General features: G+C 48.5%; 1 protein-coding gene across 1 annotated transcript in view; it reads left to right on the forward strand.

Moving 5' to 3' along the window:
* Positions 1–15,998, forward strand: part of GLT1D1 (glycosyltransferase 1 domain containing 1) — an 81,537-nt gene that overhangs the window by 25,344 nt on the left and 40,195 nt on the right. Inside the window, exons 4-5 of the mRNA XM_021698543.2 lie at positions 6,782–6,887; positions 12,188–12,239. Of these exons, the coding sequence (XP_021554218.1) occupies positions 6,782–6,887; positions 12,188–12,239 (158 nt within the window). The remainder of the gene's footprint in view (positions 1–6,781; positions 6,888–12,187; positions 12,240–15,998) is intronic.

Here is a 15,998-nt window from a genome sequence, read left to right on the forward strand (position 1 = left end):
TCCCATTTCTCATTCCAGCTGTCTAATTTGTTATCCCCGGAGACAACTAGTTATCATTCCCTTGTGTATTCTCCTGGAAATGTATTATAGGGACTGTGCTAGTTATCTGTCATTATATAACAAATTACCCCCGAAAGTGAGCGACTTGTAGCAATGCATTTATATGTAATAGTTTCCGTGGATCTGGAATTCAGAAACAGCTGTGCTGATTCTGTCTCAGGGTCTCGGGTGAGGCTGTAGTCAAGACCACGTAGGATGTGCTCCGGCTGAGGCTGCGTCATCTGGAGGCCTGACTGGTCCCACACGGGCCACCTGCTGTCAGCAGGAGGCCCCAGTTTCTCACCACGTGGGCCTCTGCCGAGGTTGCTGAGTGTCCTCAAGACATGGCAGCCGGCTTCTCCAAGAGAGAGCCATCGAAGAGAGAGCACACTGGAAGCTGATTGGCCTATTATGACCCAATCTTGGAAGCCCTAGATTCCAGAGCATCTCCTGCTTATACCAATCAGCCCTCTGGGGATTGGGAGGGAACCTCATTGAGCGTGACCACCAGGTGCTGGCTTCCACGTAAGCCCAGGCACATATTTGTACGTATCTCCTCCTTTAAAAAAAACATGAGTGGGAGCATGCTATAAATAGTCAGTGTCTTGCTTTTTACCACGATGCATCTGGAGATTTTTCTGCAGCCGCACATGTACAGATGTACCTCATTCTGTCAATGCTTGCGTAACCTCCCAAGCCTGGGAGCACCCATCATCTTACCAGGCTTCGATTAAGGGACACTGGAGTTGTCTTCCATGTTTTTCCCCCACAGTCATGGCAGCGAATATCTCTGTATGGACGTCTTAGCTTAGGAACCTTTGAGAATCTACCTGTGCCTCCTTATCTTTGCAACCCCGTTTGAACCATCAGCACAAACTGTCTTCTATCAGTGGGGACGGTGTTCGTGAAAGTCTTACTCCCAAGAGCTCTTTCCCTCTGAACAGGTATGACTTGGGATTCTGTTGCAAGTGTCCTGGGAAACAGAGTCTGAGGTCGACCTCAAAATAGGAAGAAAGTGTAGGGGACAAGGTACCGTTCATAGCTCTTAAAGCTCCTGGAAGTCTTTACAAGGTTGTCACTGACCGTTGTAGGTCTGTTTTGCACTCATAAGGCTTCAGGCACTGGAGTTGATGAAATCTGTTTACCATCAGGTGTATTATTGTCCATCAAACTGCGTGTTTTTAATGTCTCGCATACATACCCATGGAGTATGGTCTATGTCCACAAATGGGACGACGCTGTAAGTACATAGCTGAGCGAGCTTTCCAAATCAGCAGAGCTCCTCCTGCCTTTTTTCCTGGCTGTGTGGTATTCCACCAGAAGACCGCACCATGTTTATTAAAAATCTGTCTCAGGTTTTGCTATTGCAGGTAAAGCCACAGCAAGTTTGATTGTATTTTTTACTTCATTCTGGGGGGATTTTGGTGGATTAAATTCCTCGAATAACCTGTGGCCAGAGGACTGTGTATATTTCATTGGGATTGAGAGGGACAAACTGCCCCCCAGAAAGGTCAGTCCAGTCCGTGCTCAACCAACAGACGGAAGGACCTGTTTCCTCTCGCTCTGGTTACATCACCAGGTTTTCTCCTCCAAAGTCCAGTTTTTCTCCATTTTTACCATTTCTTGGCCTTTGCTTCAACTAAATGGAGGAAAAGCACAAAGTCACCTAAAGCTTCGCCTCTCTCACAAGTGGTAGGAGGGGAGAAGCCTTCTCTAGAACCCATGGCACGAGGGGACCGGGTCTTCCTGCTTTGGTCTAACAAATGCCAGGACCCGAAGCAGCACCACTGTTAGTAAACTTAGTTCGACTTCTGTTTATTCCCTGTTGTTGTCTCCATGGTCTTTACGTGTTCCTCAGGCTCATCTCTTTGAAAGCACCCTCTCCCTGAGCAGCCAGCCATGAACAGCATCACCACCGCCATCGGCAGGTAGAGAAGGTGCTGCACACCTTGTGATTCTCACCCGACGTGTCGAGGGGCCTCTGTCCTCTCCGTTCCCTATGCTGAGCTGCCCTGTGCTGACAGCCGGCGGGGCATGATTTCCGACGTTTCTAAGTCTTCCATGGATTCAACTATTACAGATTTTAAAGATATATTTTTTTTAAGATTTATTTTAGAGAGGGAGAGAGCATGAGCGGGAGGGGCAGAGGGAGAGAATCTCAAGCCGACTCCATGCTCAGCGCAGAGCCCGACACGGGGCTCAATCTCACGACCTTAAGATCACAACCTGAGCCAAAACTAAGAGTCAGACACTTAACCGACTGCACCACCCAGGCGCCCCTAGATGAAACTATATTAAAATATAGAGCATTTAATGATTTAAAAAAAAAGTTACATGAGAACTTGGAAACTTCCCACAAGTACAAAGAAGGCAATAGAGCCCCTTGAGTTTCACTACCCAGATGTGCCCGCTGTTTCCTGGACGTATTCGGTTTTACCAATCTTGTGTTTTTCTTCAAAATTAAATTTACAGAAAAAAGATCCACTCTTACAATATAAACTTGCAACTTCTTTTAAAGAAATATTAATTGATGCTTCCTGGGCTAAGCACCGTGGATGCTGGTCTGACATTCTCACCTTTCTCTGCAATTTGTGGCTGTATTTCTAAAATCGCGATCGTACCACCGTTTAGCAGCCTGTCTTACCTACTGATGTTAGGAACATCTCCCCCGTCATTGAATGGTCTTTGACAGCATGACTAGGAACAGTCATATCCTGTTCCCACTTTCCCCTCAACTGGAAACGACGTTGTGATGAGCAGGCGTCCACAGAGCCCGTTCGCTTTAGGATTTTCTAAGTGCGGCACGGCCTCCCCACAGGATGTATCTGTGCATTTTTACTGCAGGTGCATATTGGCAATTAATAACTGGCCGCACTTACATGTCTGTGCATAGTAAATATATCTAAATAAAACCTTAACGGCATGGACAAATGGAAGCTTGCTTTTCTTTTTAAAACCAGTATTTTCTGAGCGAATAATTAAGTACATAAAATTGCTAAGAAGAATATTCAAGTGATGAGAAATAGCACCGTAACAATATTAATATTTATTGTAGCTATTTTGCAGGTACAATGCAAGTATTTTTTTTCTAAATATGAATCTTAATGTTTTATCTAAGTCATGGACCAATTACCATATTAACTTTGAAGTAACACGTTGCATGTGTTCTTCCCTCTTGGACATGTCTGTGAAAGGCGTTCGACGTGTACACCCACCAGTCTTTCAAGTGCATGGGAAGAGAACTTCATAGCTATCCCTGTCTAAAATGTAATAGAGGGACTGCTCCCGTGCAGGATGCTTCCTGGGCTCTCCTTCATTTGCCCTAACTGGCACACAAAGAAAACGTGCCCAGTGATCCGACATTGGCAGAAAACTGGATGAGAAGCGCTTTCATGAAGCTCTTTCTGTTTCTCATTGAGGATCGGCTTCAGGCTTGAACCTGCTGAGGAAGCAGGTGGAGTCAGGTGGCTGATTAAGGAGGCAGGTTCAGGAGACGGTGATGTTTTTTCTCAGCAGACTTCTGGGAATGACAAATTTTCAGCAGAGGCACTGATCGATGAAATAGGACCAGTTGCTTGGGCGGCTCCGAGTAAATGCGCTTGGAAAGTAGTTTGTAGACCACTTTTCAGGCTCAGTTCATTTCCACAAAGGCTGTTTGAAGATTTAACTTGTAGCAGGCATTGTATCAGGAGCAAGGGGTACAAAACTAATAAGCCACGGTGCCTGTTCTCGTGCCTGTTCTCGAGGATTTTCCAGTCTACAAATCAATCCTAAAGCCTATGATACGTGGCGTGGCATCAGAGTAGGGGGATTTACTTCCGATAGACCGGGAGAAGACTTCAGAGAGGAGGGCGTGCCTGGGTGAGGTTTTGAAGGGTCAGTAGGAGTTTGCAGACATTTTATATGCATCATTCTATAGCAGAGGACTTCTAGAATTTTCCACTCATAATTATGGATGCATTGCCATTAAAACTAACACGCTACCGGGCGCCTGGGTGGCTCAGTCGGTTAAGCGTCTGTCTTCGGCTCAGGTCATGATCCCAGGATCCTGGGATCGAGCCCTGCATCGGGCTGCCTGCTCCACGGGAAGCCTGCTTCTCCCTCTCCCACTCCCCCTGCTTGTGTTCCCTCTCTCGCTGTCTCTCTCTGTCAAAAAATCAATAAAATCTTTAAAAAAAGGGGCACCTGGGTGGCTCAGTCGTTAAGCATCTGCCTTTGGCTCAGGTCATGATCCCAGGGTCCTGGGATTGAGCCCCGCATCGGGCTCCCTGCTCAGCGGGAAGCCTGCTTCTCCCTCTCCCTCTCCTCCTGCTTGTGTTCCCTCTCTCGCTGTGTCTCTCTCTGTCAAATAAATGAATAGGATCTTAAAAAAAAAAAAAAAAGACTAACACGCTACTTATTTAAAGCTTTGTTTTCTCATCAATAGAATGAATATTGAAAAAATAGGAAAGCAAATGAAATATCCCACATTCCTTTCCTCCGAGTGCTAATTTAGTTCAAGAGCTTCTGGATTTATATATTTAAAAACGTATTCGGCAGAAAGCACGGGGACACCAGTATCACATACAGAGTCCGTCCTGTGTCTGTGCGTCGTATGTAGGGAGTCACTGAAGTGCACGAGTAAGTCAGCTAATTAGCTTGACCTCCGTTTCACAGATGAGCTGGCCGAGGTTCAAAGGACCCTGGTGACTCGCTCAAAGTCGTGCATTTTCCAAGTGGAGAACCAGGTTCTGACCCAGGATGGTCTGGAGTCAAAGTCTGACGTTTTTTCTTACTCAGTTTGAGTTGATATACTTGAGTGGTTGCCAGTAGGCAGGCCGCTCGCAGGCCGATCACTTAATTACTGAATGTTCTCATCACCTCGGAGCAGCGTCTGTGATGCTCGGTGTAGATCTTTCTGGTGTCTACTGTTCTGTCTTTGGAGAGTTCACTGACAAAAGGCTTTTTCTGCGATTTTCCTGACCCTAATTTTCCTAAACTGGCAGTTTTTATGGCGGGGGCGGGGGTTGCTGTATTAGTTTCCTATTGCACTGTCACGATTTACCACAAACCCAGTGCATAAAACACACGTCTGTTGTCCTGTAGCTCGAGGCCGGAAAGCTGAAGCGGGTCTCCCGTGGCTAAAACCAAGATGCTGGCGGGACTGTGTTTCTTCGTGGAGGCTTCTGTGGCAATCCGCTTCCTTATTTTCCGCCTCATGGAGGGACCCACACTCCCCAGTTCACGGCCCCTCCCATCCTCAGAGTCTGCACTGGCCGGGCCAGTCCCCCCCCCCCGCGACACGGCAGCTTGGGGAGCTCCTCCTCTGCCTGCCTCCTCCACATGTAAGGACCCCGTGATTACACCGCCCCACCTGGATGGTCCAGGATAATCTCTCCCATTCAGGGTTAGCTGACGGCACCCTCAATTCTAAATAGCCTAATTTGCCTTTCCCCCGAAACATTCCTAGGGTCCAGGAATTAGGAACAGACATCTTTGGGGGTCATTATTCTTCCCACCTCGCACCTCCCTCCGGCCCCCAGAGATTCGTGTCGGCCCCACATGCTAAACCCGTTCACGGTCACTCAACATCCCCGTGTGCTGCGTATTCGTTCACTGAGTTTATATATATATATATATATACACACACACACACATACACACACATATATGGATGTTTATCGTTTTTACACAATACATGCATACTGTGTTAACCAGCTTGCCCTTGATTTTTCTCATGCGGTAGAATTTTTTTCAGCCTTTTTATGTCCGTGTACACATACACACAACCCCGTATGCTTCCATTTTTTCTTTTTTTTTTAAAGGCTGGTCTTCACCGACGCATCTGAGTTGTCTCCCATCTTCTGCTCTCCCTAGCAGCCTCACTGTGCCTGTGGGCTTTAGTATCTAGAGGCTGAATTCGTAGCCGTCAGATTCCCAGGGAAGAGCCAGCTCACCAGAGAGAAAAAAGAGAATCTGCTCATTTGCATTGACAGGAATAATTCTAAGGCAGATAAAAGGAAAGAAGAGTACCCTTTGAGTGACCTACTGAATCTCAGGAGGGATGGCTCGTTCGAGAAAGCCCAGTGTGAACCCTCCTCTTAGGTCTGGTCTACTTGGTGGTTTGCCAGCCAGCGTCTCTTGAAATTTTTGGTTGACCTTTGGAAGTCCCTATGGAGTGGCTTCTGCTGAGCACATCATTTAGCTCTATCTGTGCACGCCTGGTGCCTCACTCGTCTGTGCTCATCAAACCTCCCTTGACTAAACCTGTCACCGGCACAGAACAGACTTGCTCCCACACGTCACATGCACTGTGTGTGGTTTGCAGGACAGAGAGCTGCACGCTCCCTGAAGTCATCGTGGCCTGGGCGCCCTCGAGAGCACGGCACCTGCTGCTGGGAGCCCCAGCCGGGCTGCATTTAACCTGCTCTTTTTCTGTCATAGATGCCCATTTCCCGCGAGCAGTCAGCTTGGTTTTGATAGATGGCAGCCAGCACTATTTTTCATTTGTTAAAATGTAAAGCTAATTGATTTTAAATGGTGCTGGCACTGGTGGTCTGACATGATTAATCCCCATGTCATGGTGTGTATAATAGTGATTCCTATTCTGCTGCTCAGGTAAGCTGGATAAAATGAAACAAACACCAAAACACGGTCCCCCAAGCTGAGGGAACACGGTTTCGCATTTGCTCTGGGACGGGATGGTGAGTGAGGGCTGTTTCCAAAGCTACGCTCTGCTTCGTTAACTGTCATAATTTTGCAGGTCATGGAATCCCTTTTGGAATCATCTTTGGTGGAACTGATTTGAATGAAGATGTTAACCAGAGAGAAAAAAATGAAGTGATGGGAAAGGTCCTCGAAGAAGCCAGGTAATGCTGATGAGAACCTCACAGGAGTTAAGCATTTGGGGGGAGTTCGCTGAAACCAAACGATTAGGAAGGCTGCCGTTTGGGAGAGTCCCATCTTACCATAATAAAGCCAGTCTCTTTTTCTCATTTCATTTTTCCCTTTCATTTGCACATTTTAATTTTGCCACGAAGGGTCACGGTAAACAAGTTATTGCACGGGAATAACCGTGCAGCGACAGTTCACTTTGGGCCAACCTCCTTAGCAGTCCTGCCGGGTGGAAGGCGCCGCACTGTGGTCCGCTTAGAGAACAGCACGCCCCGACTCCCGCTCAGGAGTCAGCATCGACTCTTGAATGTTTGGGGCCTGGCTCTGAGCTCCGTGGATTTCTGAGCTCTGTAAAACCGTCTGGGAGGGGGTCACTGTGGGCATTTGGGGCAGGACAGTCCTCCATCGTGGGGGCCCTGCTGCACGTCCCCGAGCCCAGCTGGTCACTGCTCGTCGGCGACACCTGCTGGCCGCTGCAGCTGCAGTCGATCACGTTTCTAGCCCCTGGGGTGGGGAGTTGCTGCTGCCCCAGTCCAGAACCCAGAGCTGCACCCCCCAACATTTCCCTTGTCCCGGCATACTTAGAAAATCGTATTTGTACAGCATTGTGAACTAGAAGGACAGGCGGGGGGGAAATCACCCCCATTCCTCTGTATCACGAAGATAATGATAATACTTAACAAAATAATAACAGTATAGAAATCCTCTATGTCCATATGAAAGTTGTTTAAAAAGAAGAAGTCAAGGGCGCCTGGGTGGCTCAGTCGGTTAAGCGGCTGCCTTCGGCTCAGGTCATGATCCTGGAGTCCCGGGATCGAGTCCCGCATCGGGCTCCCTGCTCGGCGGGGAGTGTGCTTCTCCCTCTGACCCTCCCCCCTCTCGTGCTCTCTGTCTCTCACGCTCTCTCTCTCAAATAAATAAATAAAATCTTAATAAATAAATAAATAAATAAAATTAAAAAAATAAAAAGAAGAAGTCAAAACAAAACCCAAATAGTCACGTGGGCCTAAAGCCAAGAGCTCTTCTGTTCATCCGTGAAGAGGCGACTGGCAGGCTTCCTGGGGTGAGTCCACGGAAGGGTCGAGATGGTGCCATGTGGTCCGTCCCTCCCGGGCCACAGAGCAAGTCTTACCTGACCGTGGAATCACCCTGAATCCAAAGTTTACCAAGACCTCAACCTTTCAGCTCATGTAAATTTTTGAATCGTTGTAAAAAAAAAAAACCCAAAACAATACAAAGCAGGCGATCGATTTTTTTTTTTTTGATGTGGACAAACTGCTTTATTAGTTATTTAAAAAAAAAAAAAACACTTGGTTGAGGCATGACTGACATGCAAAGAGCTGTATTTAATGTATGTATACAGCCCGATGAGTTGGAAGATGAGTCCCCGTCGGTGAAACCATCATCAGGGTCTGTGGCATAAAGACCTCTACCCCCTCCGAGAGCTTCCGCCCACCCTCTTCGGTATTACGGTCATGATAAGAGCACGTAACATGAAATCTATCCTCTTTGCACGTTCCTAAGTGTATGTTACAGCATCGTTAACTGTAGGCTCCAGGAGGTCTCCAGGACCTACCCACCTTGTACAAGTGAAACTTTGTGCCCTTGGATGAATCTCTTCCTGTTCCTGTCTCCCCCCGCTCCTGGCCACCACCATCCTACTGTCTGCTTCTAGGACTTGGACTATTTTAGATTCTCACATCAGTGGGATCATACAATATTTGTCCTTCTATGTCTGGCTCACTTCGCTGAGCATCATGTCCTCCAGGTTCATCCGTGTGGTTGCAAATGGCAGGATTTCCTCTTTCTTCAAGGCTCAATAATATTCCAGTGTATGTGTTTACTACACTTTCTTTATCCATTTGTCTGTCCATGGACATTCAGGTTGCTCCCGTGCCCCCCAATAAATGGCCAACCACGAAATGTCTGTGGCTCATCTCTAAGCCTCTCACGGTTGAGAAGCGTGGTCAGGGAATCCAGAACTCTGCCTCTTTCTGTCCCTGGAGCATTCCTGATCCTTTACAAAGGATGCACTCCAGGTTCTAGGGTGCAGCCCAAGGCAACCCCATCCCCTTTTCCTAAGGCGGGAGTCAATCTTGCTCCTGAAAACTAGGGTTACTGTGGGATATCATAAATGTGGCCATACAAACCTTGTCCAAATAGAGAGTGTGCACGCATGAGTGCGCAAGTGTGCACGTCAGATGGAGAGACAGAATTACAGTAAACAAAGGTAGACAGAGTTTGGGTCGATCTTGAAACGTGATCTGTCATGATAGGTTTTCTCTATGTTGTTGCTCTTAGACTCTGAAAATTAATTACCTCTTGATTCATGCAGTTTGCACTGTCTTACGGAAGGGCAATAATTCTGCTAGGTAGAAACGATACTGAATGAATTCATCTTATGGTATTATCGTTAGCATTATTCATTGCGTTGTTATTAAAACACATTGATTTTCATTTGGGAGGAGTATGATTGAAGTCAGTGGGCAGGGAAGTCAGATGAATCATAGATTTCTTGTCGGACAGCGTACGGCATACTTTTCTGTAAAATAAAGTATTGAACTTGTCTCGCTTTATAATGAGTTTCACTTTTAATCAAATACTTTTAAGTAGTTACATTTTTCTTATGAGGTATATTTTTGAACTTTTTTTGTATTTAAAACTTTTTTTGTGTATGGCATAGTATTGAAATTACTTCAGCATCAGCTTTTTGGCTTGTATTATAATATGATAAGTATTTGGTAATTATGAATACCAAATTAGGTAAGGAGTTTGAAACTTGTGGAGGTTGTTTTGTGAAGGATCATCCGGTGCACCTCAGAAAAATTTAGTATTGCCCACAAATGAGCAAAAGAGAGTTTATATGAAATAAATTGCCTAAGAAATAGTTTCACAATTAGGAAATATATAGCACATGACAGGTTAGACCATGTGAAATTATAGGTCAAAATGGCTCAGTATCAGTCATTTCATACAGTTGTTCCTAAAGATGTTTTTGACCAACAAAATCACACGTGAAAGTGAGCACGTTTTGAAATGGCAATATTCATCCCACAGGGCAAAAGTGGTAGTTTTACATTTTTTGGTAAGGAATGTGCTGTTTTTAATTTCTTTATTTTCTGAGGATTGTGGGGTCAGAAACCCTCTTATCGGTTATCTCCTAAGTAGGTGGGTATAAACCCAGGGCCGGGGTCTCTGTAGGGAGGGGCCGCAAGGACGAACGTGTTACCTGCCTCTCCAGGATAAACAGAAATGAGCAAGCTCACTCGGTCCGCCCACTGACTCCCGAAACGTGTACGCGTGCACTCTTCCTGATGAAGGCCTCTCCAAGGCTCTCATTGCCCCTCTGGTCTTCAGCCGGGCCGCAGATCCCCGATGCCTGGTCCGGAGCGAACGGGGCATGCCGGCGGAAAGGGTGACGGGCTGGGGACAGTAACCGCAGCTGCTGGGCGAGGGTGCCCGAGCTCCCTCTTCTGCGGCTAGCCCCACGCACCTGCTCTTCCTTCTTCCCTCGCTCTGACCCGCGTCCGGCTGGAACGTAAGGCAGGACTCCCATCCGTGCGCTTGTTCATTTATTCAGTCTGTGGGCATTGTGGCCTGCCTGCTGGGTGCCAGGCAGGACTCCAGGGGCTGGGGGAGTCACAGCGCAGAGCGACATCCCAGCCCACGTGGGGCAGGCGTGGGGAGGTGGTCGTGCTTGCCAAAGGAGCGGATCAACCTTCCATGAGCCATCCTCAGGCTGCACTGTGCATTTATCTAGAAACGCTGTTATGGGGTGAAAGGCATGATCCTCCTGTCACTGACCTTATTCCGTGCTCCCCAGTTTTTCTCTGCTTTTGGGGTCTCCTCTTTTTTCTTTTCTTTTCTATAGGTTTGAAGCTGTCCAGTAGTCTGTTCGCTGGCCACATGGGGTGCTCGAACCCCTCACGGAAGTCATGGCAGTGGTGTTAGTCCTGGTAGAAAACAGTAACAGGAAATATCTGTTGGGCGTTGAATTCCCTGGGGACCAGGAACCGCGGCGCCTCACGGTTTCCCACGAAGGAAGGTCCCTGCAACTGTCCTTGCATTACGCCGTAGCCCTGGCTCAGAATAGTTTGTTCGCGCTCCCTGCCCACGTCCAGGGGCTCGGGGAGCGCCTCACGAGGGATGTGGGCGCACCCATCACCGCTGGGTCGGCCCGCACCAGCTGCATGCGGGGCACAGGGGTGAAGGCGGCCCCGGTGTGAGGGGTGATGCCCTTGGTGCCTCCCCGCCCCTCTTTGTCACGCCCACACAGAGGACAAGAGGTTTCCTCATTTCTCCATTCATTCCTCCTTAAATCCGGGGCATGTGAATGACTGGCGGGGATGGGTGGAAGGTGGTGGGGAAGGAAGGCTCGGAGAAGACAGGCAGGGGAAGGGGGGCTCCTCCAGGAAGGAGCCCACCCTTTGGGGTGGGAAGGAATCAACCGTTACGGCTTCTTGGCCGTGACCACTGTTACTGTGGAGTCTGCCTCGTGGTGATTTTCCATTTCCACTACTCCTTCTGCATTTATTCCCTGGAATTCTGAAAGGAAGAGCTGTTCCTGTTGGCCCCATGTGCTAGTCACTTCTTTGTGCATATCAGTATGGACACATGGGTATTTATTTTATTTTACTCTATGGAATACCCATCACTGTGATGTATTTGGGCACTAAATCATGCCCGCCTTGGCCACGGGAGATGCTGTGAGCTCACTCTGGTGTCCTCCCAGCCTGCCCTCACCAGTTTCGGGCAATTTCTCACCGCCTGGCCACCATAGGACGTTCCTGGTTCATCCCATGTGTATCTGGCCCTACTTCTGGAAATAGCCATTGCTTGATAAATGTACACATTAACATTCCTGATCCATGTGCATTCAGTGAATTTTGAATACTTTAGCACAGCCTTCCCGCGCTGAAGCTAGTGACCGGAGAGCCGGTCCTTGGATGTTCCGAGTGGATTAACTAAATCCTCTGCCTCTCCCCTGCATCTGGCTTTCTGACTTTTTCCCTGCTTCTCTGGCCTTGCATGGAAGGAACAACAACAAAAAATTGAAATGTGGAGCTCCAGGTGTTTATTTCGTGCATACACAACTTGTTTTGATGTGAGTGGAGATTGAACCGGAGGGCCGCTGACCGCACGTGATGAAGATGGATGGCACTTGAAATTCAGCTTCTTACCTTGTCTCTCACAATTTGTTCCAAAGAGCTGTTCCCTAGTTACGTTAATTGAATTCTGCCCTAATTGTTTTCCTTATTTTTGTTCATCTTACTAGATTTGCTGTCGCTTTCACAGAGTCGATGAAGGAAGCGGCGCAGACACAGTGGGTACGTGTTGATTTTGCTGTCGTGCTGGCTGAGCTGAGGAGGCGGCGGGGGCAGCTGGGGAGGTGGCAGGGGTGAGGGCTGCATGGCACCTGTATGGGCACGGACAGTGTTTCTGTTGTGGCCACCAGAGTGTATGATGCGTCCCGTATACTGATGGTTTTTTAATTTGTGTAGATACTCTTAAGACTTGACCTTTTTTTTTTTTTTTATATTGCTGCTGAACAGCAAAAATAGCCCAATCGCCGAATCCTTTTATGTTCTGTTTTCTTTTGACGTGCTCAGAACGGGTGATTTCCAGGCTCTGCTCTAAAGGTTGCAGCCGCCCCACGTGCACGGAGAGCAGCGATCTTTTCAGTGGTAGATGTAGTTTGCGAGGTTGGACTATTTATCCGACGAGCTTGCAGAAGAGGACTTTATAGCTCTAGAAGTTAGGTCCCTTACTGACTCTGACTCGTGGTGACTTGGCAGCAGGTGGATGAGCTGGTGGGAGCTGAGCTCCCAGCGGGGAGTGAGGGAAGCTGTGGTGAGGCTGGCATCTGCAGAACAGAAGCAGCCAACCCAGGGACCACTTTGCCCAGTGACCCACGAGCATGAGACTCCGCTGTCCGGTCGCCAGCGCTGTGGGTCCCCGTGCGGGGCCAGCTCATCCGCCGTGCCCCCGCATATGGCCTTATCACTTGTCGGCATTATTCCTGTCGGGGTGTTGTACAGGTCCTGTACTTCGTGTAGAATTTTGATCTGTAAAATCTAGCGCATGGTGACTGCCGTGTGGGGCGAGGGCGCGTGCGGTGCTCTGTGGGCCCGGTGGTCCCTGAGCAAGGCTCCGACCACTACGCGTGTGCGGACGCACTCTTCCTTACGGCCGGATCGCGCCTACCTCCTTCTTCACATCAAACACTCCCCAGGGAGGAACTGGAGGGCAATTTTATAAACTGAAAATCTCAGAATAACAAATGACAAGCTTCCCAGTTTTCTGTTGTGCCAGTTTGACTGTCTGGGCAGTGTCAGCATGGGGATCCCTCTCTCTTCCCGGGCCCCCACAATGCGAGCCTGTTTGCATCATAACACAGACACGCCGTTTGCCTTCCTCACCTTTGGGAACTCCGTAAAACCGCCAACCCTTCATCCTAATGAAGGCAGCGGCAACCATCTGAGCCAATCCTTGATTATTCACACCACCCCTTGTAGTTAAAAACAAAATCACTTTCAGATCTCCTTGAAGCCATGAACAATTTTCTCAAGTATGAACCTTTGAATACATGTGTTCTGAATGTTCCGTGTGATGACACAGGAGTGTGCATACAGCTCTGCTGCAATTCTGGATGAGGTATGGCATTTACCTGGAGGCTCTCATGTGCTTGAGTCGCAAGCTGAACCAGATGCATCTTCACGCGATTTCGTATCCAAAAGAATAACTGGCAGGCAAACTGGTGGTTCAGATGCGGGCATCTGTTAGACAGTTTCTTAAAAATGCGTGGATCGAGCCAGTCACATTAAGCAAAACCACGGGCGATAATGTTTGAATTGTCGAGCAACTATGAGAACTCCGGAAAGCACCCTGTGGTCAGCAGCATCCCCAGGCGTAAAGACCTGCCTGGTGAGATCAGCAGTCATGTGAACGAGCGGGATTTTTGTGTTGATGTTGTGTAATGACACGCTTCGTCATTCGGAAGATCTGCGTGACTCCGTGAACCTGGTCCGCCATCCCTCGTGAGGTTCTGCAGCCGGAGAGAGCAGGCACCGGGGAGAAAGCCTTCTTGGAACTTGTGCTTGTTTAATGTTTGCTCCCGTCCTCATGGTGCAAGCAAGTCGAGGAGTGGGGACACAGTCGTCCTCGTCATGGGAGGGTCTTCGAGGTGGCCCTGCAGGGGCGTGGGTGCAGGGGGGATGCACTTGGTGCTTGTCCTTGCCTTCACCCTATGTGGTCGTGAGCTCCTTGAGGACAGGGACAAAGTGGGGTTCACTAGTGCATCCCCAGAGGGTAACACACATCCTCGTGTTCAATAAATATTTGCTGAATTTACCAGGGATGGACCCTTTTTTAGAACTTTTTATTACAGAAATTTCTACACAGGAGCAAAAGTAGCAAGAACAGAAGGGTGCACTGTACCCACCATCTGCTTAAGTTCTTCCATTCTTACTTAACCTACTGTCATTCTCCCCCCGGCGCCGGCACACACGCGTGTACACACATGCATGCCCTCGCACACATACACACACTCACAGACACATGCACTCACGCACACGCTTATTTTCTGGAATATTTTTTTAAAAAGTTACAGACATCGTGCCATTTTACCTGTAAATGCACTTTGATAAAGATTTCTTTAACTTAAGTACCAGGTTCTGGATAAATTTTTGTGTGGAAAGACTGAGCACGTAAGGAAGAAATAACGTGGGACTCAAGGATATCAACGTGATTTAAGATTTTGGAAGAACTCCAGTGAAGGAATTTGGAAAGCGAGAGGAGCAGACTCCCCGAGTCCCAGACGCACTGAATCAGAGACACCTGCTGGACTCGGGTGTAACTATGGGGATGGCAGCTGCAGCGTGAGGCTGGCCTCGGGAGAGGGCGCCCGTGGAGGTTCGGAGCCCGAGTCAGCCGTGCAAAGTGCTCACTGACCGGGCGCGGTCCTTCCTCTGGGAGCTGCAGGTCCACAGGCAGTGAGAAGGGAACCGGCCTGAGTGCACAGAGCAGCCCAGTCCGGGCGGGCGGGACCGTAGCGGTGAGGATGCGCCCGTGGAAGGGCCAGCTTCTGTCTCGGAGCCAAGTCCGCCCTTCGCTGTCACTCAGACGCGCTGGGTGATCCTGGGTCAGGGGTCTCTGTTTTCAGAAAGATACTCTTCCAAGTATCTGACAAAGCATAAAAAAAAAAAAAAGTAAAGCAAATTGGGTATATATCGTAACGGAAGGCTTTTCTCTCCACGGAAGCAACGATCTGGGGTTTACTAGGTCTCCATTGGGTTCAAACCCCCAGAGGCCTCCAGAAAACTCAACTGCACTGTCGACCAGCTTTTTCTAAGAAGTACTCTGCTAACAGGACTTGCCCCAAATTCAAATATTTATTTATGAGCTAGCTGGTTTTTTAAACATCTTGAGTTTGAGTAAATGCTGCTTGGTTATCAAATTCGAGAAAGCATGAGGATAACCAGGATGGCCCATGTGCACTCTTCGCCAAGGTTAGCGCTGAGCTAAGCTTTCTGGTGTCGTTACTTTTTAGAGATTTTATGTACTTATTTATTTTGTTTAGTTTGGAGACGGTGCCTCCCTGCCTCCCGGGCCACCAGTGCTGTGCCTCGCCTCGGCACCCGTTAAAGAAAAATAACTTTCTTGAAGCGGTTTTGTGTGAGGCCATAGCTAAAGTGTACTTTTACTTTCAGTGTGTGCACGTACTCATCAATATTCTTTTGGAAATTAAAATGCAGAAAGCAAGACAGATCTCACGGGCTGTCACACGGTGAGCTCCCAGAGCTGACGCCCGCCTCTTGCAGTGAGCCGCGCGTCCACTAATCGCTGAACTCTGTGTACTCAGCGCATGTTGTCCTGTGAACGCCTTGCCCCTTCCTTCTGCATGGCCCGTTGCTCTGTACCTGACGATCTCTGAAAATCAGGCTGGCAGCAGCAGGAACCCACAGACCACAGCTTTGTTATGGTTTCCCCCGAGCGGGAACCTAAAACCCTGCATCTCACGGGGTTCATCCTTAGATGCCCTCTTTGTCTGAGGCCCTCCCCGCAAATACTCTGTAGGAGAAACTCCA

The sequence above is a fragment of the Neomonachus schauinslandi genome, chromosome 14 (genome assembly GCF_002201575.2).
Source record: "Neomonachus schauinslandi chromosome 14, ASM220157v2, whole genome shotgun sequence".
Taxonomy (NCBI): Eukaryota; Metazoa; Chordata; class Mammalia; order Carnivora; family Phocidae; genus Neomonachus; species Neomonachus schauinslandi.